General features: G+C 45.2%; 1 protein-coding gene across 3 annotated transcripts in view; it reads left to right on the top strand.

Annotated features, from left to right (window-relative positions):
* SDK2 (sidekick cell adhesion molecule 2) overlaps positions 1 to 23,343 on the top strand; it is a 945,724-nt gene that overhangs the window by 729,297 nt on the left and 193,084 nt on the right. For all 3 annotated transcript variants that reach the window (XM_069199807.1, XM_069199808.1, XM_069199809.1), the window contains exons 13-18: positions 1,620 to 1,796; positions 4,249 to 4,385; positions 14,290 to 14,437; positions 15,110 to 15,250; positions 19,493 to 19,674; positions 21,429 to 21,544. In XM_069199807.1, the coding sequence (XP_069055908.1) occupies positions 1,620 to 1,796; positions 4,249 to 4,385; positions 14,290 to 14,437; positions 15,110 to 15,250; positions 19,493 to 19,674; positions 21,429 to 21,544 (901 nt within the window). The remainder of the gene's footprint in view (positions 1 to 1,619; positions 1,797 to 4,248; positions 4,386 to 14,289; positions 14,438 to 15,109; positions 15,251 to 19,492; positions 19,675 to 21,428; positions 21,545 to 23,343) is intronic.

Raw genomic sequence — 23,343 nt, forward strand, 5'->3', positions numbered from 1 at the left:
CCCTGAAGCCTGGATGTGGCGATAGGGCCAGAGCTGTGGATTTCTAACTGTGGATCCAGGATCAAGTCTCGGCGTCGGCTCAACGTTTTTGGCATATCATGGTAATCTTCCCACTCTTGTTCAGAATAAATGATGATGTGTAATGTAACTGATGCTTCTGTAAAGTGCTCCTATACCTTCAGGTCCAGACCCTACTATATAATAAGCATTTGCAGTGCAATGGGTCTCACGTTTACTCGAGTTAGAGCTATTACTGTTCCAAAATCTTAACTGGTCTTTTCTTGCCACATAAATAGAAAATGAAAAGTAAAACAGTTGACATAAGCAAGCAAATTCAAAGCTCCATTGTCGCCATGAATGTGAGCGTAAAGGAAAGACACAAAAGGAAAAAGAAGTTTGCTCGCAGTCAAACATATCTGCAAATGTGCAATTATCCATGTAATAGCGTCAGTGTCCAAGGTGGTAACAAAACCACCTCAAGGAGGGACAAACATAAAGCATTTATCAATGGTAACAAAGGCTTTTTAAAAGGTAAGCCCATGAACGAGTGCTAGTGATGGGCATACGGTGGGCCTGGTTAAAAGCCCACAGATAGATTACAACACGGCCGTGCGCTTGCCCGCGTAACGTAAAAACTGCACAAAGAGGTAAAAAAAAGCTTCAACATAAGTTACCCTTTTTTGGGTGCATGTGTACAAAATGAAACCAAAAAACATGGGATAAATCACAGCTTCTGTGCTTAAATTGTGTGATCTAAGGCAAATATTTCATTTCCCCAAAACTCCTTTTTCTTCATTTTCATGTATGAAAACAGTTTCAAATATGCAAGTTCAGAATACCAGTTGTAGAATAACGTATTGTGTTTGATTTCATAGACTAGTATATTGGTGCCCTGTAATAATCTCGGCCACTGCAGGGATTACATGACAACTGCCTTGCTTTGCACTAATGGATTATGTTTAAGAACTATCACTTTTAATAGGTACTTGTTAGTGCAGTACTATAATGTGACGTATTAAGGTCGAAGCTGACATGTTAAAGAAATAAAATATATTTTTTAAAATTTTGAGGAGACTTTATCATGATTTACGTGATATTTGTTGTTTGATTTACATAGCAAACATTTTCAGGGCTTGAATCTTGCATAGGCTCGAAGATCCGAGCAAGACCCCTTGCTCAGCTCTTCCTGTTAAATGTGTTTGCTCGCATGCCTCTACTGCCTGTAACCCACTACTCATACCTGAGAGGTGGAAACACAGCTGGATCATTTCTGTGAAAGACGGGTGGGACTGGACATAGCAATGCCTGGCATGCATGTGACAGACCATGTTTAACGTATGGACTATTGGAAGAAAGCAGCATGTAACACACTGTCCCGTGCAGTCATCTTTCTCTCATTAGCGCCTAGAAGCAAATGTGAAATCAAGAGTGCACTGTACAAACGCACTAAACATATGACTGACCCCTTCCCAGCCCCACCTCCCCTTCCGAAGCGGAAGCCTGCAGGGACATCTCATGATTGATTTCAATGCATAGACCAGTCTGCCGCTCAAGAAACCTGCTGAAACCGACCCTCTGTGTACGATTAACCCTTTGTGTGCTCCCTTCTTCGTCCACAGGCACGTGTGGGAGAAGGACGGCGCGCCCATCAGCATAGACAACATTGCTCGGATCCGTATAGATGACGGCGGCTCCCTGCACATCTCACAGACCTGGTCGGGTGACATCGGCACCTACACCTGCCGCGTGCTGTCTGTGGGCGGCAACGACTCCAGGAGCGCGCACCTGCGAGTCAGGTGAGCACGGCCCGATGGGCAGAGGAGGCACCGGGCGGCAGGTGGTACAAAGGGGGTTTGAAAGGATGTAACATGTATGCTCAATGGTGGACATGGTCATTTAAAGTTATATTACGGTATCAAAACTCCACAGAACTTGTACTCCGTTATTTTCAGTAACATATTACTTGCTTCCTTGCGAAATGTGAAGTTCCCTGGAAAATTGGGTTGATTCCGAAACAACCTAATATTTCACCCATTATACATTTTAAACCACATAAATAATGTTTAGAACGGTCTGAAAACGTGTCTTTCTGTAGTAAATGTTTCTAGAGCAGTATGGCTGTTTGCTGTGTTAGCCTGCTTGGAAGAGTCCCACAGGATCGTCCCTCGTTCAGAACCTGTTCAGTTTCTACAGGGCCCTGCTGGCATAGACGCTGGAATCCACAATATCAGAGGTCACGTGTGCAGATGTGACCCGGAACTACCTCAGCCTAGAAGGATATCGGAACTCTTAACGAACTAGGAAACTGCCTGAAGGATGACGAAGAAGGAAGCAACTGTGTCCACACGCTTTATTGAAACTTACTCCACATAGTGCTATTTCCAAGAAAATTATCTCTCCAGGATTGATAGAGCCAAGACCCACCAAGCCTGTGTTTACATCCACCTAAAACAGGAAGAGCGCGTCACGCCGACTCTGAGTAGAGCTGGTGGAAGGGTTTCAAGAAAACTGTGTAAAATGATATTGACACTTCTGGTTATTTTGTGTTTGAGGTGCAATCTAGTGGCTCTGTGGTCCACTATGCGAATGTGGCCCTTGGAGGTTGCATTAGTATTGCCTTGACACAGCACCATACATGATCCTGCAGACTCCCACTCAACTGAGCGATCACAATTTAAAAGATTGTGCATGAGGTCCTACACTCACTGTAGATCTGAGGTTGTCTGGCCTCACTACCCTTACACCCACAGTCAAGATTGCTGAATCCACCTACCAGCCCCACATTGAGTGTACAAGAGTACTGAAGGCACACCACCTGCGCTCCGCACAGAGCTAGGTGTGTCTGTAGATTGTCTGTCTGTCCTGTGAATCTCATCTTCCCCAGTCATTTATCCAGACTCCAAAGAATGGCCTTGTCTCCTGGCACTCTGTGGGCAGTGTAGGTTCTTCAATGGACTCTCAAACTATCACAGTGTCTCCAACTCTCCCTTGAATGTGCTTGTACAGAACTGTGACCTGAGAGTCCTAGTTCCACGACAACTGCCTTGTCTCTCGTACCCACAGCAGTTTTGCTTAGTGCAGCTAGTTATCCAGGCTACTTCACAGAGGCATATCATTTTTTACAGAACTCCAAGCAAATAAATAAATAAATACATAAGAATAGCAATGAAACATTCACCCGATAGCAGATTTTGGTTCAAGCATCATCTTGAACTAGAAAACATTTCTAAAATTGAGACTGGGAGCAAAATTGGTGAAAACTCAGCATCTTTTCAAGATTGAAGAATGTTCCATTACTCGAAATTTTACATATTGGAAAAAAAATCAGCCCAGTTTAGTGTTTAAGTATGTAACTACTGTTGTTAATGTGAAAGTTATTTTAAGCGTGTCAGAATATTTACATGTACATGCCAATCAGAATATATTGTATTTGTGTGTTCGGTTGCATATGTGCCTTCTGATCGATGAGTATGTGCTGACTGCAAGAGGCCTGTTACTCAGTTTGCGACCTATTATGTCAGTTAGTTGCTATTCTATAATTGACTGCACTGCGTTTTGTTCAGTCTAAGTAATGTTTGTTTCTTTGTGGTAAGCACAAGCTCATCTGTCACAGTGCGCCCCAAACTGCCTGAGAAGTGGGGTCTCCCTGGAGAACTGGAGAAGAGCGACTGGAGAATGACACCTCCCTCTACGGAGAGCCTGTGGAGTGAAAAAGAGCAGCTTCTTGCTTCCCTGACTTATTGTAGAGCCTATCTGGAACCCTAAGGAGCCTTCCTGGAGACCAGGAAGAGCCCCCGGGAAACCCCCAATAACATTTCATACATTACCTGAGGAGTCTCCCTGGGTACCCTATGATGTCTGTCTGAAAGCCCCAGGGCTCCCTCTCCAACCGGGAAAACTGAACTAGCCATATTGGAAATCCTGCAATGCCTCACTCCTTAACCTGAAGAACAACCTTGAAGTGCTTCCGGGACCTCATTAGCGAGGCAAACAAGAGCATCTAAAACGTTATCCCTGGAGAACCTGAGAATTGTCACCATTAGAATCTGGACATCATCAGTAGAGAATCTGTGCATGAATGCTGGACAATTTGAAAGGACTCACTGAGAACCTCTGAAGCAACCTGGAGAGTCCAGGGGCCACTCTACCATATGCCCACCATTGTAGTGATCTGTGATCTGTTAGGTGCAGTTTGTATCTCTGTTTTCACACTTCTGATTTGTCCCTATGTCTCTTTCCTTTACCCAGGCAGCTTCCTCATGCCCCAGAGAATCCCACGGCAATGCTGAGCCCACTAGAGAAGCGGGCAATCAATCTCACCTGGGCTAAACCCTTCGATGGCAACAGCCCTCTGATCCGCTACATCATGGAAGTGTCTGAGAACAGTAAGTGATCCACAGAACCTTTGTTGCAGGGATAATGGTTATTTGGAAGGAATAGACAGAACTTTAAAGGGCCGGGTTAGTAGTAACTCAAATTGCCCAAATTTGACTTACAATTGTATGAGCAGCATATTGGTGAATTGAAGGGAAACTTGGCCGAACAGCAAAGCTGGGGTGAAGTTCTTCCTCCAACACTATGCAGGGGGAAATGGGGATGGGCAGCCCATGACATCCATCTCAGATGCCTCTAAAGATGGCTTCAAGGGTTCTGTGAGCCCCCCCATGTCTCCTAATTAATGTTGTGTCCTCCCCATTTGCAGTTACACTAGTCCCACCATAGCACCACGGTTAGCTTTGCCTTCCCAACTTTCTTTGGTGTTTCCAAGTGGTCGACGCAGGATCTACTTGTACCACAGTTTTGTACTTCCACACACAGGAGGCAAACGTTACTACTCACAGATGCCCTTCCCAACGTTTGCTTGCCTTCCAAAGACAAATTCACACGCTCTTAGAGTGGTTAAATTCATCCGGGGCTGATAAGGTGCCCTTAGTGGTCTGCTCTGGAATATTATAAAGTGTTGAAGGAATGTCTCCAAGGAATGTGGCCGTGAGTGGCCAAGCACACCTTAGTGTCAAAGCCTATAAGATGACTTTGGTTTTATTTAAGACCAGCTGTGGCAGTCCATTCATTTGTGAATTGTGGAGCTTAAAGTGGGTATATTCCTTCTCTCTGTATATCATCCAAGCTTTGGTGTTTTATTGATTCCCATCATTCTAGTAGACTTCATGTCTGACAAATTATACGTCTCAACATTTTTTTGTCCTACGATGCGTTAGAAGTTCTGTCCTTGCTGGGTTTCCTAACTCCAATATTGGCCTGACAAGTCCTCTATAAATCTTGCTTAACCAAGGAGCGTAGAGTGCTAGCCTCCCAGAGGCCCTTCAACGGTGGTTGACACTCTCACAGTCCTCACAGAACCATAGAGTCGGTGAGCTGGAGGGTAATTGCAGTCTTGAGACCTATGTATTTTATGGCGATTTCTTTCTCCTATGTCTATTTTCTGATATGTTCCGCCTGGGCCCGTAGGCACTCCTGCTGCTCAATGACGTGCTCTGCCACAGATGGGCAAAATAAATGCATAAAATAAACAGTGATTAATCCGCAGCTTGGGCATCACCGAATGCACAAAGCAATAAGGGCCCTCAGATGTGAGATGAATCCCCTCAACATAAGGGCATTCACTGAGAGGGCACGCTGTGTCAGGATTGGCACCTTGGCAAACCCAACCGTTAAAAGCAGCTCTGCTGTACTCTTGTTAGATGTCTTAAATTGGTATCCTCTATAGGACTGGTGCATCCGGGTATTTCACTTCACATGTTCTGTGTAGCTCCTCGAGGCTCATACTTTACATGGAAACTCACCTTTAAAATCGGCAACTGTCGCTTGGGTGATTATTGCATGAATACGTGAGGTCGGCTCTGCCTCAGCGTTTGCCCCATAAAACTCCGAGCTCTATCAGAGCCACGTTGAACGTCCTGGCTGCACGCCCCTCTCTCTCTAGCCCCTCGCCTCTCCCCTTCCATAGTAGTTCTGAACATACAAATACATTCAGCAGCTTAATGGTCTTCCGCAGATCTGCAGTTTACAAGCAGATGAGGTGAGCGGGGCTGCCCTGCGCGTGCCAGTAAGCTCAATGGGGCCTGTGTGGTCTTGTCTTGTTAATTGACATTAATTGTTTGTTGGGCTTCCCCTGAAATAGTTGTTTAAGTCAGAGGAGGTCTTTGACATGGCGTTTTAACCATCGCACATACATTTGTCCTATGTAATTCGTTTTAGTCCACGGTTTGCCGGATTCCCTTGTATGTAGGGCTGGATAAAATGACTTTATTTGTAAGTGGTAACCGTGTGAGGCAGCCGAATCCTTAGACCGGTGGTGCTTCTGGAGATGGGATCGGGCAAAATTATTTGAACTCATGATGCTCCTTTTATATGCTTTCCAGTCATCTGCTGCCACCTAGAGGCTTTGTATAAGCATTGCCTGGTCTCCCTCAATACTGGAGGCACGTGCTCTTAAGTGATACGACACATACCGCAGAAGAGGTCATCAGCTAAGCTGTTCTTCTGAAAGATCGTGTTATAACTGCATTATGTTGTGTTTCATACCCCTGGCGAGGCGCTGAGGCACACTAGGGGATGGTAGCATGTGGTGGAGTGCTTGCTTGGAACAGCTGTTCCCACCAACATGTCCCATGTGGGAAGCATTGAACCCTGTGGTTGGTCCCTTTAGAATTGTACAATCAATCGGAAAGGATGTGGGTATTCTTGGTTTGTAATATTAGTACTTTGAGGTAATTTCCATTGTGACTAAACCCAGCCTTTTCTGTAAAAAAAAAAAAAAAGGTATAAAAAAAACTGCAAACAAAAGGCATTCTATTTTTTGAGTTTGCTCAAGTTCTGAAACACTTTCTATATTGTGCTCCACGTCATTTCAGTGCTGCGCAACTCATCTCGGTAATGGTGTCATATCACACACACATACACACACGCCCATGTTTTTGCACTCTCAGTCATCTCTTCATCCCTTCTTACTACATAGCTGTATCCTCATCTTTTCTTGTACAGACTGGTCTATGGTCATCCTTTGTTTCACAGGCTTATATTTGATCCTTTTTGCACAGATATGTCCTCATCTTTTCTATCACACCTAGGTCTATCTCTACGCTCTCTTGCACAGATCTAGTCCGTCATTTTCATGAACAGACATCTATATATTAACGTGGGCAACCATATCTTTATCTTTTTTCAAACAGGTATATATTGCCTCCCTTCTTGGACAGTCAGATGTATGGATATATTTGCATAGACCGACCTATCCTCACCTATTTTACACATTCTTTATTCCACATAAATATATCCTTGAATTTGCATGCAGAGATACATGCTCACTCTTTCCTAATAAGATCGCCATATGTTGCAGTTCTGACTGGCATAGACTGATTGATCTGTCTTCCTTGCACAGAATGTGCTTCCTTCTACGGACATATGTAACTCCCTCCTTTACTGTACTCAGACACGTAAAACCTCCATCCGTTTTAGGATACACAACAGATACATCAGTTTGCTACATTGCAGGAGTGTATGGCCGTCCTTTCTAACGTACTCCATGGGATGCACATCTGTCCGTTTCCGGCAGTCTTTCTTTGTCACACGCCAGCTGTTCCCTACCTGCTGGTTGCCAGCCGCGGCCTCGGATGCCCTTGCGTTGCATATGCAGATCTCATTTCCTCATCGCCACCAAAAGGGCCAGCGTCGCGAGCTCGCACGGCGCTGCTTTTATTTCCATACCGTGCAGACGTCATTTATCTCCCCCGTCCGGCTCATCAGCAGAACAAGATGTTCCCGCGTCATTGAGACAATCGTCGCACGACAGCTCAGGCCATCAGAGTGGTTGTAGGAAAGAAAGGGGTCTGGTCCTCGACATCTTGAAAAACGAGGCACTTCAACGTGGGGGACACGGTGCCGGGAGGCCTGCACGATGGACTTTTGCAGGGTTTAACCACGCTATGGTCAGTACTCTTGCAGGCTCCAGGATAAACTCGAGTCGAGATTTAACTTGATCACCTACCGACGTCACTTCCTGTTCCTCTGTCGGACATCACTTCACGTTCCTATGTAGCGTGTGAGGCTGGCACGAGACCACTCACTGTCTTTTAAATCCTTGTGCGAGCGAAAAAGCTCATTCCGGAATAATTGGTCGTTGGTGTAGGTGTTGTAAAAGTAGGGAAAGGGGAAAGATAATTTTTATTTCTGTTACTGTCGAGAGGGTGGTATGCGTGGAATACATTTCCCAGTAATAATTTGACGAAAATTCTGAAAGTTTTATGGGGCAGGCCTTAGATGCCTTATGTTTGCGTGAAGTGCACAATAATTCTTGACAGACAGGGAAAGAAGGGTCAACAGTTCTGTGGATCAGCCATGAGAGTCGAAGGCAACATGTAGGAGGTATCTTTCAAGGTCAAAGGTTGCACGCTGTCCGATTGTATGAAAATCCGTTATCCAGACCATTGGCTTATTTCTTCAGCCACTGATACGTGCTCCATCCGCCGCCAGGGCAAATTGCAACAATAATACTGTTTATTTATTTATTTAAATGTTTTTGTGGTGCTACATGAAACTGAGAGCTGCCTCAGAGCGCTACATAAAAAGGTCAGGAAGCGGTTGGATGCTTAAGGATAAAAAGTTGATGATAGCATGTGTGCCTTCTGTGTTCCAGTGGAGCTGGTTTGTCATTTATCGTCTGCACCGGCCTTGGGTTGGTGGGTTTGATGTGAACGCCTTAGTGCAGGGACCCTGACACAGTCGTGCTCTTGGCTGGTTCCGAGACTCGGTTCCGAGCCTGGCCCTCCAGTCTGGGGAGAGATCGACTTAGAGGTCTGCAGGGAACCTCCCCCCTTGGTACCTCTGTCCTCTCTGCTTCATGGCCCAAGAGAGCGTGCTTCCTTAAAAGCCAGTGGTGGCGTCTTTAAGCTCCGTGGACAGTTCCGTGGTGCTGAACTTACATGACACAGCCCTGGACCATTGTTTCCTAAGAGATGTTTTCTGCCACTGGAAAAACGGGTGAAGAGCCCGAGCTAAAATATCTCTTACACAGGTGGGACTAGCACTTTCATTTTCTGTCTTATTGTTTAAATGTGGTTATAAAAGTTGCATTTGTTTTTACGTTATAGCTGTGACTGGACATTTATGTGTGTAATAATTTTAGGATGCTATGAAGGTCCGCGCAGACCGCAGGCTTTGTAAGTAAGATAGGCCAATTTACATTGAATATAGGGTTTATTCTACAGCCAGAGTAGATGTTTCAGAATGGGGTGATTCGGTCAAGGGTTTCTTTTGTGCTCATAGCAAGCTGGCGAGCAGAGTGTAAACAGCCCTCAGCAAACAGAGGGTACAGTTAAGAAAACAAATTAGCAGGGTATTACTCCCGTTCATTTGGACAATAAAAGTGATGGACAGCGGCCTGTAATAAAAGACAGGACGAAATGGCTAAACTTGTATTTTGAGGTTTTTTGCAATGCGCCCACATGTTAATTTGAAGTCAAGCAAGAAATCCCATTGTATGAGCCGACTTGACCAGCAAAGGTGTAATACAATTCCTTCTTTTTTTTTTTAGGAACACTTTTTATTATTATTGTAACTATGGGTGGTTTAAGAGGAAATATGGTGCTTCCTATCACATGCATTTAAATTCTGTCTCAATATAGATCCCATTACCACACTGTGCACTTAACAGAGAAAAACACCCCAAACCCGTGTACATCAAAAGCCAATGATCGTTGAAAACCAGTAATACAAAATAAGGCACACGTCGAATTGTCCAATGTAGTATTCTTCCGGGTTTTTTTCCGTATATGTCTTCAAATCACAACTTCAGCTTCAGATCGAACTCCAGCCAACACGTGTTTCGTCTGGAATATAACCCATTGACTTCATCAGGGCTGTAATCACACGTGTACATAATATTGCATGTTTTCTGTTCTACAGCATTAGTGTTCTCATAAATGGCAAATCACTCCCCTGTGACGCAAGTGGGAATCTCTAATTTATTCATGCTATAATCATTATTCCACACCCCTTGTATTATGTGATCATAAAAGGATATGGAACAATGTATATCAATACTTTTATCTTGGTCCCCTTAACAATTATTCCTATATGTAGTATTTAGAAAAAACATGCTGTGTTCATGCACACACATGTGAAAACATTTCTATTGTTAATACACCCCTTGTTGTAGCAACTCAAAAAGTTGTGAAATTTGCTCCCATAAAAAGTACCTGCACAGCCCTGATGAAGTCAATGGGTTACATCCCAGACGAAACACGTGTTGGCTGGAGTTCGATCTGAAGCTGAAGTTGTGATTTAAAGACATATACCGAAATAAACCGGGAAGAATACTACATTGGACAATTGGACGTGTGCCTTATTTTGTACACTTTTTATTATTAGTTTGCTGAAAACAGTTAGAGCACATGAGAAAAAAATAAGATAAAATATAATATGCAACACCAATCAAACATGTAAAAACAGTAAAGATATTAAGTTGACATTTTCTCGTCATGGTAAACCGATCCACATGAGGCATATGTGGGATAAGAGTGAAAAGAGGATTCATTGAAGTGTCTCAAGCAGGAGGATTTTGGATGCGTTTGGAAGGGGCATAGGCGCAGGGAAGAGGAGAGACTGAGAATTGGAAAAAGGAACTTTCGGAGGTTTAGCAATTGAGTCTAGGCCATTAGGGGGAAAGCAAATAACTGAATCGCTGAAGAGTCTGCGCTACAGCTTGTAGCAGTCTTCACCATTCAACAAGATCTTCAGTCTCCTATGATGATATCGTGTTGTGGTGGTTATCTCCTTGGCCCAACATAACCTCTCACCACAAGCAGCACAATATATTTAACTGGCCTTGATCATTTGAGAGAGTCTTTTGTATGATGGCATGTGCATCATTTCATCACCCAGACTTCATGCCTGGCTGCTTCAGCAGTTCTCCAGGGTCTGGAGAAGTATTTCTTCACTACTGGTAGAGATGTAGCAACCCAGCCCCTCCAGGCATCCCGCAGATTGATAATATCTGCCATATCAGGAAGTAGTAGCAATGAAGCCAGAGGTTGGATGTTGGTTGTTTTACAGTGAGCCATATTTCAGACCAGTTCTGTAGCATGACATGCATATAACATATGCAGTAGGTCACAATCTGGTTTTGCACCTCCAGCTCTTCCAGCCAGCACTTAAACCTGCACACTGAAAGTGAATAGCGCAATGTCCAGTTGTGTATCACCTTAAGGAGGTTACATTTCAGTTTTACTTCACGCAGGCCTTCATAACTTGTTAGCAAAAGATAGGACCGTTTTTTCTCATCATAAGTTTTGTGCTGCTGGTTTTGCAAATGAAGGTGTAGCCCGTTCTCTGTTAGCTTGTAAATGAAGTCTAAGGTAGCCTGTTATACCCTCCTGAAATCATTATTACTTTGTATTGCTTCCACTTGTTTAAAAAGGATAGAATTGGTCAGGCTGGGGGATCCGAGACAATTCCATTGCAAGAGAGGGGAAAGCCAGAACCAGTCGAGAGTTTGGCCTGGGCTGAAGCAAAAAGGCAGTAATTCTTGTTTACTTAGGTTGAATTTTAGACTTAATTATCTACCCAGGCTTTGATCAGTGAGAGCAACTCTGCAGTGATTGGTGTCTGCCTCTGATCACACTTTCATATACAATCAGGCATCACTGGCATATTGATGGAGGGCAATGCAGTGGTCGGCAACTGCATCTTCCAGTGGTTGCATAGAAATATTGAACATATTTATCGGTAGGGTACAACCCACAGGTACCCTATAGTGTCCCGTAAACCACCCATGACTTCTCTGCTGATACCATGTCCTTGGCAATTTCAGGCTCTTCCCGCTCATGAAGAAGGTACTCCTGTTGCTTCAGGTCTCAGTACTCATGTAATGTGTCTTTTGGTGATGGACCCCACACATATGAAGTTCTGCAAGTCTCGGAGTTGAATCTTGATGAAGTTTTAGATCTATATGTTTATCGGTTTAAGTGTAAAATATCTGACTTCCTTATAATTCCCATTATAAATCTTTTTATTTCTTATACTGAACAGCCACAAGTTGAAAGCAACCTTTCAAAACTAAACAGATGTTTTCGTTTTTTAAGCTTAAAGAGAAATGTATTTCTGCTGACATTACTCCACTAAATAAAACTGTGGTCTGGTATCTGATCTTAAGGATCAAGCAGCCCTCACTCTTATGGAATTTCCTTATTTTGGGAAATTTACTCCTTCATACCCGCAGACTCTAATTGCTAAGGGCTGATGCATAACATAATTGAAATAATGCATAACAGTGAACAATAGAGGCCTTTATCATGAACGGTACTGCAGTTTTAAAAGAAAAACAAAAAACATTCTTAGGTTAGCTTTACACCACTAATTTAGTCTCCACATAGACTCAGGAAAGATCAGGTAATGTGGTGTCAAGCTTCGCTTCTCTAACCCTCCCGGTAACACCCACGGATCCTGCAGCTTCAGACCCCAAGGACGTGAACGGACCAGTGTTGCCGAACGGAGCCCGAGCGCCGTCCATAGCTCTGGAGCTGTCCTTGATGCTGACGTTTGTTATAACTGAAGTCTACAGGGAGCCTGGGATTGCAGGAGGCACGAAACAGTTACTCATTGCACTGCCCTCCCCAACCTCCCACCAGGTTTTACTGGTGTCACATATCACAGGCGCTAAATGTTACAATGTCTATAGAAGTATGTTAGCGTAGCTTCTGGTATTCTTGCTCAGGATCAGGGGCGCCTACTCCTTGGACAGCTTATTGACCGACACTATCTAATTTCCCGGCAGTCACGGTGAGATTTTCTGATTTTGGTCGAAAGAACAGACCCGAGTTTTTCATTTCTAGTAGCCAGATTAGAGATTGATTGGTTCCCTCACAGGATTTCAGTGCACTGGCTTGATGTCAATGCATTTGGGAAGGCTTAACTGTGGCTTAGGTGTTAAGGATGAGGCTTCACCTTCTTCTGTACGTCCCTCCACTACAGCCTGTCAGGTGTGGTGAGGGGCACTCGGGTGATAGGGAATCTAGAGGATGGGACCATTATAGAAACTACTATTCTCAAACAATGGCTTTGGTGAAAAGGGGAACAAGTGTAAGACCTTGGTGTGCACACACCTGAGGTCAGGGATGGATACGGTGTGTGCCAGGATGTAACCCTAAAACACAGGTGGTGGGGCCATGCTCGTCAGCTGTATACCAGGCAACAGCAGAACTCTGCGGAAGGGGTTCTGGGAAGCTGTCTTTAGGAGGAGTGGCTACCGACCACAGGCGCACTCCAGCGATCTCCAGGCTGTGGTTGAAGGGGTCATTGGCAGCTCACCAGCCAAAGACACTCCCAGATGTTCACCTGCACATGATGTCTGGCTGATTCTTTTGGGACCAGCTGGTCTGTCTTCATCGCGACTGCTCCGGCTCAAAGGACAGCTGCTGAGTTCTCCAGAGAGCAATGAGGAGGTTTCTCAACAGAAGTCAGTATCTCTTTTCATCAGCATGCTTCAAAGGACCCCTCGTGCTTCAGGCAGGCTCACATAAAGGCCACGGTCCTGGAGAAGGATTCCATCCAGATTAATTACGTCTGTTCAAAGATTCAGTACCACATTGGGTCCATGTTCTGGACATCCTCATAAGGTCCGCCCAAAGCAAGTTTAAGAATCTGCCTGGAGGTAGTCAGTAGGTATCTGTGCACGGCATGTGTCCAGTGCTTATACTGTCCTGCCACACATCTAACAATCAGAAAAATAGCATAGATTTTTTTAAAAAAAGTATATGACCACTCAGAAAAAAATCCTTCCTTTATCCTGGACTAGTTTGGGAGGTGGGGGGGGAAGTAGGGGGACTGACTTGGTAGGATGACGTACGTATTACAGCCAGCTGCCAGACATTTGAAAAGCTGCAATTTATTTGGGCGCAGGTGTCAACCTGTTGTTCAGGAGGGAATAGGACACACATGCATGGCCATCCAGAGGTGAGCTGGCCCATCCATCCATCTAATAGAACGGGGTGGAAGCAAAGAAAAAGCTGTGGGAGAGGAACAACACGGACTACGCAGGGATGGAGAGGTCGGATGTTTGTGGAGGAAGCAGCACACAAAGGAGAGAGTAAGAAAACACATGCACTCACATAGAGTGGTGAAAGAAAAATAAATAATTAGTTCTCTGAATGTGAGCAGTGGAAAGACACCAGTCACCGAATCAAAAGCATGGTAATTAATGTGTGCTTGTGTGTGGGATTTTTTTTTCTCTCTCTTTCCCTCTTTGCCACTTCTTTCTTTTCTCTCCTGCAGATGCTCCTTGGACTGTGTTCCAGGCCAACGTTGACCCAGAGTCCACGTCGATAACTGTCAGAGGCCTCATCCCCGCGAGATCCTACCAGTTCCGCCTCTGCGCTGTAAACGATGTGGGCAAGGGACAGTTCAGCAAGGACACGGACAGGTAAGACGGACAGTAATGACAGCGCCACACCAAGAATTCTTTGCATTGGGAAGCAAAGGATCAAAGTTACCTCTTGTCCTCGTGGCTCTGTAGGGTAGAATCCGGGCACTGCACCCTAGGGAGTGCTACTGATATTTTTGTAAAAGCTCTCCTGTTTTGGGGTTTTTGTCCGCACTGCTCATTATTGGTAATTAGGGGTCGGACGATTTGTGGTGGGTGTTAGCTCGAGGCTTAGATTGGCTGGCTCGCGAGAGGCTACGGTGATCTTCTGACAGGCCAGTGAGTTCTGTCCGCCAGTCAGGCAGAGTCAGCCTCGTGTCAGGCTTGCATTCGTCTTGGCAGAGACCATGTCCATTTAGTGAGTGTACTTATAGTTCGTGAAGCCTCACTTTTAGCAGGGATACAATACTACCCAAAAAAAGTTCAGCTTATTTTTTGCAAAAATCCTAAAATAACAATTTGCAAGCTTGCATGGCAGACAGTTTTAATAGGCTGAGTCACATTTTAGTTACTAGATTTAAAGACCATCTTGGTGCAGTTGTTTTTTTTTTTATTAGTGCAGTGAAGTTAGTTACCAGATAATCAGTATAATAAAAGAGTATAGTCACCTCATTACCAGTTAAACAGTGTAGTTAAAAAGTTACTCATTGCACCTGTCTATTCTTTCTCCAGGGTCTCTCTTCCAGAGGAGCCCCCCAGTGCTCCGCCGCAAAATGTTATCGCCAGCGGAAGAACAAACCAGTCGATTATGATACAGTGGCAGCCCCCACCCGAGAGCCACCAGAACGGCATCCTCAAGGGGTACATCATCAGGTAGGCCTCCTGGAGCGCTCGCTGTCTCCTGCTTTCCTGTGGGTTTACCTTGACCTCCTTGCATCATTATCCGTTCTCTTTCTTCTTCTGTCATTCCACTCACCTCCATCCTTCTCCAAACTCTAACCTCTTCAGAGCCTTTCCTCTTCCTCCACCTGTTCCTCCTCACCTTTTCACCACAAAACTACATATTTTCTCCTTGACTTACGAGCTGGCATGTTGCCTCACTTTTGTTTCTAATGTTAGCTGTTGTTTGATATTAGGTACACGTGAGCTCCAATGCTTTAGGAGCCTGCCATCCATAGCACTCATACCAGCCACTAGCTGAGATGAACATATTTTTGACTCGTAAACATATTTTCTAAGCATGTATTTTGTAAAAAGAAGCAGTTCTGATCTTTCTTGGAGTTTTGAAATGAAAATGTGTGTCATCCTCCGAAAAAAATGTGCACTCCACACCTCTTGCATGTGGCCTGGCCTACATCTAAAGGCAAACTTTTGGTGTTTTTGTAAGTTTTTGGGTTTTCTGTAGTATTGAAATTATTTGGTACACATCCACTGAAAAGTACTATTAAACTCAATACTAATGCTCACTTGACTTATGCCTCTCTGTCCGTCTTACTTTGAAGGTTTCACTCTGTAAATGTCTCTGCCAAATCCTATTTTGTCTTTTTTTTTCTTTCACCAAGCATTTTTCCTGAGTCTTGAGGCAGATGCAAAGTACTTAGCAGGATTACTGTGTGATATTCTCTTATTTCTCCTCACCATCACTGTGTCCTGAATACTGTTTCTTGCAAAGGTTATCTGAAATACTCTTACTTTTCTTGACTCTCCACTGGCAGTTGTGATCGAGCGGTCAAGGCTCACTCTAGAAGGGGATTAAAGGATTGATCTGAGATACAATATGGCACTGTAGTTACAAAAATGAGGGCCTTATTGTGAGTTGGTCAGTAACGCCATCTTCGATGCATGAAGGCTTTTTGCTCCTAAACTGGCATTACATGGACTGATTGCCTGTTTTTTTCTTAGCTCAGTTTTGTCCGGTAATAAATGTCGAAATCTGTGGCCTGCAAAAAGTTGTATCATGGAAAAACCACAAGGGGCCAGATGTATCGTCATCCCGGTTTGCATTTCCTAAATAGCGATTTTTAAGAAATCGCTATTTAGGAAATGCAAAATGGGATGAATGAAAATTGCGATTCGGTAACAGCGATTTCTTAAAAGTCGCAATCGCTATTACCGAATCGCAATTAGGGAATGGGGCTCCATTCATCCCTATGGGCCTGTAGGAATTCACAAATTAGTTCATGCAAACCCCAGGGTGCCGGGGTCCTATGGCTCCCTTTGATGCATCCCCCAAAAATATTTGTGGACATGTAAAGCGCACACATGCCCCTTGGGCACGTGTGCACTAAATGTCATTTTTAAAAATGCATTTATAATGCATGTTTAAAAATTGCACATGCTTACCACCAAATTGGATTTGGTGGTAATTGCATTTCCTAAATGCCCAATTCGCATTTAGGAAATGCTTGATACATGTGCCCTATTTAGAGAATCGCAATTTGCGATTCTCTAAATGGAGTCGTAATTTCAGGGAATTGCTGTTTTAGCAATTCCTTGAAATTGCATTGCGAATGCCTTTCATAAATCTTTAAAGGCATTTTTGCATTTGCAAATGGTCGAATTTTGCAATTTGCACCGCTTGCGAATGCAAAATCCTTTGATACATCTGGCCCAAGATTCCTTAATTTGTTCATTAGAATAGTTGGAAACTTGCTGCATTACACAAAAGCTCGTATTCCACACTGCAGAACGCAGATGGAGGTCGTACCGCACCGGTATAAAATGCGCCTGCGATTATTGGTAGGTCCCCAGGTAGCATTACATACTGCCATTCCACCACACCACAGAATGATTCCCTTAAAAAAGATGAATCTCTAGATGAGGTATTTCTTTAATGCACACTTCTTGAATGCACATTTTAAATGAATAGAGGAGCACAAGTAGAACAAAGTAAATGAAAATAGGAAGTGCCTGTCATCATTGAACCTCAAACACATCCCACTACAATACTGTTAGCCCAAAACACAACTCAGCATATTCGTAGGGTCTTCGGCACATACATTTACATTTTCATGGCACACCCACTGCAGAGATGCTCAGTGCACATAGGTCCTAACTAGGGGTGGGCGGTGAATTCCGCTCTGCTGGCGGACTTCATTTAAATTTTTGCACTTTGTACTCCAAGCGCAGCTTGGTGTTCAGAAAAATAAATCTCCACCAGCCGGCGGCGGAGCGGATTTCACCCGTGCCACAGTGGTGCCACCAAGGTCTGTATTTTGTACTACACCATCACCTCCGGCTCCGCCCCACCCTCCCTTTTGCTGCTGTTACTGCCGCTCCCACTCCAGAGGTCGCACAGACCTGCTGCAACTACTACTAGCTGGTGAGTCATGCAAAGGGATTAGGGGACCCTAGCTAAGGCTTTGCTTTCTGCCGGTTGGCGTCAAGCTGCTGCTGAGGGGCTGAACCGGCGTCAGCTCCAGTTGCAGGCCTCCCTCCTTTCACTGTCCTCAGCAGCCCGTGAGCAGGGGGGGTAGAGGGAGGCAGACAACCAGGTCACTGGCAACAGGGACCCTGCACCCAGAAACCTTCAGACTCTGGTGTCGCTTTTTCTTCTATATGCACTGGACATGGACATTATTTTCAAATGGGGGAGTGGGGTCTGTGCTCGGGAAAAAGGGAAACTTGCAGTCATAGCTCTACTTGAAAAGAACCTGTCTCTCCAGCGTCCCTGAGAAAGGAAGTGGTGTTATGGGGTATGCTGCTGAAGCTAGCAGGGAGAGCTGGAGACCGGGTGAGCATCAGCTGCTGCTGTGTGGTATTCCGGCAGCTCCCGTCACATAGAGATTTGTGTGGCCTGAGAAAGTGCCTTAGAACCCAGTGGGAAGCAAGGCTAGGCACTTTACACTTAGCCCAAAATTAAGAAAACATTTGCCCTACGACAGGCGATGGGAACCCTAGCTAAGGCTTTGCTTTTTGCCGACCAGCATCGAGCTGCTGCAAGCTGCTGCTGAAGGGCTGTACTGGGGCCAGCTTCGGTTGCAGACCTCCGTCCTTTCACTGTCCTCAGCAGCCCAGGAGCAAGGGGTGCAGAGTAAGGCAGAGAGCCAGGTTTCTGGCAATGTGAACCCTGGACCCAGACAGCATTCAGATGTTGGTGCAGGACCGGGTGGCATTCCGCTGCATGGGGAACTCCGCAAAAGTTCATGGAGTTTTTAGATAACTCTGCAGAATTCCGCAGAGTAGAACTCTGCGAGCTTTGCCCACCCCTAGTTCTAACCTTGTCTAAAACTGCAGCCTTGGTTTAAATTGTTTCTAGGTAATTCAGTAATTTGAAGCCCTACTACTGTGCATGTGCAAAAATAGCATCATAAAGGGTAGGGGAACTAGAGCGCTTTCAGACAAGGTGATACTGGCAACATTCTCAGCCATGCTACAGTACCTCAAAGCATAGCTTAGCTTTTGCTTAGTGGTTGGCACTACTGGGTGGAGAGGTGTTCACGAACACCCACAATTATTCACGTTAGTAGGTGCACCAAACATCCTCGAGCATTCTAGCCTGAGAGTTCCTACTTCCCAACCTTGTGAGTAGATTTGATCACATGAAAATCTTTGTGTGAGTAAAATCCTTTTAGAAACAAATTTATTCCAAAATTGGATTTGCATTTGCAAAAAAGCCTATTTGTGCATTTGTCACACTTGCGTGCCCTTTGTGTAGTTTGTCATACAGCGCAGAAGATTTGTGCAACAGTACAGTTTTCCATCCGATGTCAAATGAAATCTCTCCGTGTCATCTCTTCTCTGCCTTTCTATCCTGTCCCTCGTTAGCTTGCATTTGTTTCCTTTGTATATGACAGTGTCTAGGTTCATTTATGTATTAAGAGTTTTTTTTTTAAAGCACTGTGTGTCCCCTTTGACTTACTTCAGAATGTCTGACAGAAGGAGAATGCGGTTTGATGAGGAAGAGGAGGATTGAGTCCAATCAGGCACTGGTAGAGATCCTGTCTTATTTATTTCGCTCTCAGCCACAACTGTGTGTAGAGTTCAGCTGAGGTCCTCTCTGCCTCCTCGTACTTCCCCTGGTCCAACAGTCAGATCTCACATTGTCTCCCTGTTGTTTTTTTCCTGCCTCGTCTGCTTCATCTGACAGTGTGCGCTTTTGTCTGCGCCCCACAGGTATTGCCTGTCCGGTTTGCCGGTCGGCTATCAGTACAAGAACATTTCCAACCCAGATGTAAACAACCTGCTCCTGGAAGACCTCATCATCTGGACCAACTATGAAATTGAAGTTGCTGCTTTCAACAGCGCCGGCCTGGGCGTGTACAGCAGCAAAGTGACGGAGTGGACACTGCAAGGAGGTGAGTGGAGGGCAAGGATCTAACTGTGGACAGAGATCAGTGAGGGAATAGACCTGCTGTAGGAATGTGCTTATCCTGCAGGGCACTGGGTTCTTGCCCAGACTATATGGCTCCGCATTTTATCCAGTCTTGTTGTGTGGACAGGTAAGAAAGGCTGTGTCTATGGGCTGTCCACAGGAACATAAACTTCAGAGTGCAATACACTGGACTGAGAAAGCAAAGCTCCCACTAGTCGAGTGTAAATGCACAGACAGATTATTGACAACACATGAAAGCACACGAACTGCAGAGAAAGGTTACACAGAGAGAATTTTAATCAGCCATACGGAGGAGGGAATTTATTTCTCGTGGAGGAGGGGCATATACATGATTCTTTTAAGTTCCTTACCTACATTTTTACTATATGTGAATCTACATTTTTTGGAGATGCTTGAGTATCATTAGAAAATACATTCAGACCGAAAGAACATTCGTGGACCAGTCTCCAAGGCATGTGGTGAAACAGTGATGGAGTCAATGGCCATTCAGGGTCTCTGTGTACAGAGGAGTCAAGAAATGTGCACGTGTAAAATGCTAATTTCTAGAAGTAGTAGCTAACTAAGCAGATTGATTAGACCTTTGACTGTCTTTGCCCAAGCCCTGCCAGCATATCAGAAAAACCACGCTGTTGAAAGTTTTCACAACTCATTTTTACTGTAGACTGGTCTTTCTCTGTGTTACAAAAGTCACTTTAGTGTGGGGGGTGGTAGCAAGGAAGCACTCTCTTCATTTGTTGATGAGAGACAGTGTCTCACTTACACACCAGTCACTGTATCAATTGGTCCTGGCTGTGTGACCAGCGGTGGCCCTTTGCATTCTGAAAGCTGTAGGCACAGGCTCATAGTTGTTATGGGAGAAGCGAGCCTTGCAGTCCCAGCATGCAAAGTGTTGGAGGCTCAAAAAGCCTAGATTGGCTGAAGGTCCAAGAAGTGATAGTAAGGAACACTCGATAGCGCTGCTTTTACTGTCCATGTCGGTTGCCCTTGGCCTTCTGACCTCTGGCAGCTGGGTCTTTCCACCCCAGAGGCAGCTATTGATAATAATAATAGTGTTAATAAGAAGAGTCCCTTTATCGCCTTTCATAAGCAGCTCAGAGGTAGACTCTTTTCATATCTCATTAGATCTTCTCTCCTGTCACGTGGTTCAGTGTGAATGCCTGCAATTCGACTCATCCCTTCCATCCTTCCAAGGTCGGTGCATTGAGTACTGTTAATTTGAATAATAGGCACACCTGTTATTTTCAGTGCTTAGAAATTACATGTGCGGCATGAAGCACAATATAAAAAAGCACACTATTTCAGTATATTGTCCCTCGAAGGAGGGGTGGAGGGGCGTATTTTGTCTCTTTCTAGGGTTTTTTCCCCCTCCAGTCATAGCAGCGCCAGGACACCAATTGGTAACAATGCGGTTTATGACGCAATAATTGTTTCTTTTTAAATAGCGTTTTACATCTGACTCCTGCCGTTTCTTGATGCTGTATCAAGCAGGTCGTACGATCATCTGTTGTACAGGTACTTAGTTAACCGATCTCAGAATGATGGAAACCTCAGCTGGTCTTGCTGGGTTTCGAGCTCGCGCCCCGCTGGTGAAAGCAGTTGCCATGGTCACTGAGCCTACTCGCCAGACATAGTGCTCTGGAGTTACAGGTCTTCCTATATAAGAAGCAGTTGAGTTGCCCTTTTGTGAAGTCCATGCTTTTCTCCTTTTCTTTACAGTCCCAACTGTGGCGCCCGGGAATGTGCAGGCGGAAGCCATCAACTCCACCACAATACGTTTCACCTGGAACCCGCCCAGCCCGCAGTTCGTCAACGGCATTAACCAAGGATACAAGGTAAAGGCAGAAGCTAATGGTACCCCATGTGTATTACAGAGACTCTACAACCCACATTTAACGGCGATTGAGGATTCTTCCATACCCAATGGTGACAGCACCCACATTTTGGTGGGGTCCTTCACCCACTTTGCAGAGGTATCGTCTTTACCCCTTGACACCTACATTCACATTCTAGAGGTGGTCTTATCTACTTGGATATCTGCACATGCGTTCTAGAGAGTTTTTAGTTATCCAGACACCCTTGTTCACAGTCTATATGGGTCTTATCTGCTCCGATAGCTGCACCTCGAGAGCTCTATAATTCCACTTTATCCAGAGACACTTGCATTTGCATTCCAGAGGTGTCTTATCTACTCTGATAGCAGCACCTAGAGACTCTAGCAAGTACTGCTTTATCCAGGGACACTTCCTTTCACATTCTATAGGGGCCTCATCTACTCTGATAGCTGAACCTAGAGAGTTCTAGAGAGTTCCTATTTATACAGACACCTTTCCATTCGCATTCTACAGTCGTCTTGTCTACTCTGATAGCAGCTCCTAGAGAGTTCCAGAGAGTTCTTTTTATCCGGAGACACATGCATTCACATTCGAGGGGGGAAGGGTATCTACTCTGATAGCTACACCTAGGGCTCTAGAGAGGTCCTCTTTATCCAGAGACACTTGCATTCAAATTCCTTAGGGTTTCTCCTATACAAACCACCGAAGTTTAATAGTCCTCCTCTACACTCAAAGTCAGTATATACCCAGCGGTGCCTTCTCTGTGCCTCAGAAACGTTGGCACCCACTTCTCAGACGAGTCCTCTCTGCCTATTACCTTCTGCCCCCACATCAGAGAGATCTTCTTTACCCATTGGCCCCACCACATTCCAGAGGCGCCCTCTGTACCGAGAGACCCCCGTGTCCATATTCCAAACACTCTGTGTATCCCCCCGTCAACCCGTGACCCTCCTTTCCACAAATTTTGTGGCCTCAGAAGACACATTGCTGTCCACAACACGTTCGATATCCTGAAATGTTGTTAAGTGTTGTTTTCACGCACCGTCCATTGTCGTCCAAGATAAAATCTGAATGCTGCGAGCCACAGGGTCTACAACATGTCCTTACCACATGTCCTCGTCACGTGAACGTGTTTCCTTATTGAAAGTGTGTGCTTTTATGACCCTCCCTGTCTCCTTGTGACAACCTGCTGATGCTTCAGTATTTCTCTGGACTGCCTTTTGGAAATCGGGAGTTTGCTTGCCACGCTGGTGCTGTGGAAGGCTAGCAGGGCTGGGGACGAGCCGGTGACACCTCTGGTAGAGGCTAACGTGACCGCCTTCTCCCCAGCGACATCTGCGATCTGAGCTCACCAGTCTTGCCCTTCGCTGGGTTGTGGCCACAGCTGCGCGCGCTCGCGCGCCTGCACTTGTGACTTTGGCGGAGCACCTTGAGGGGTTACAGGTTCTGTGACGCCCCCCCGCCCTCTCCCAAGACCAGCCAGGCCTGGCTGCTGATTCGAGAATGGCTCCTCCGCTGCCTACTTAAAAATCTGTGCAGGTCCTGCCTGCTGGCATCTGGCAGAGACGGGCTGCTTGGAGAAGACAGTGCGCTTGGGGAGCAGCCAGGAGACGCAGAAGAGGCATTTAACATATCATTTGTGCAGAGAACAGGATTCATGGCTTATCCTTGCGGTATGTAGGGATGTCAGTGTACGACGTCAGCTGTCCTGGTCCAACAGCCAACAGATTAGCCACCAAGCTACATGTCCTCGATCGTAGACTATCAAAAGGTATTACTTTTAAACCTTGCATCTTTAA

The sequence above is a fragment of the Pleurodeles waltl genome, chromosome 7 (genome assembly GCF_031143425.1).
Source record: "Pleurodeles waltl isolate 20211129_DDA chromosome 7, aPleWal1.hap1.20221129, whole genome shotgun sequence".
In the NCBI taxonomy this organism is placed as follows: domain Eukaryota; kingdom Metazoa; phylum Chordata; class Amphibia; order Caudata; family Salamandridae; genus Pleurodeles; species Pleurodeles waltl.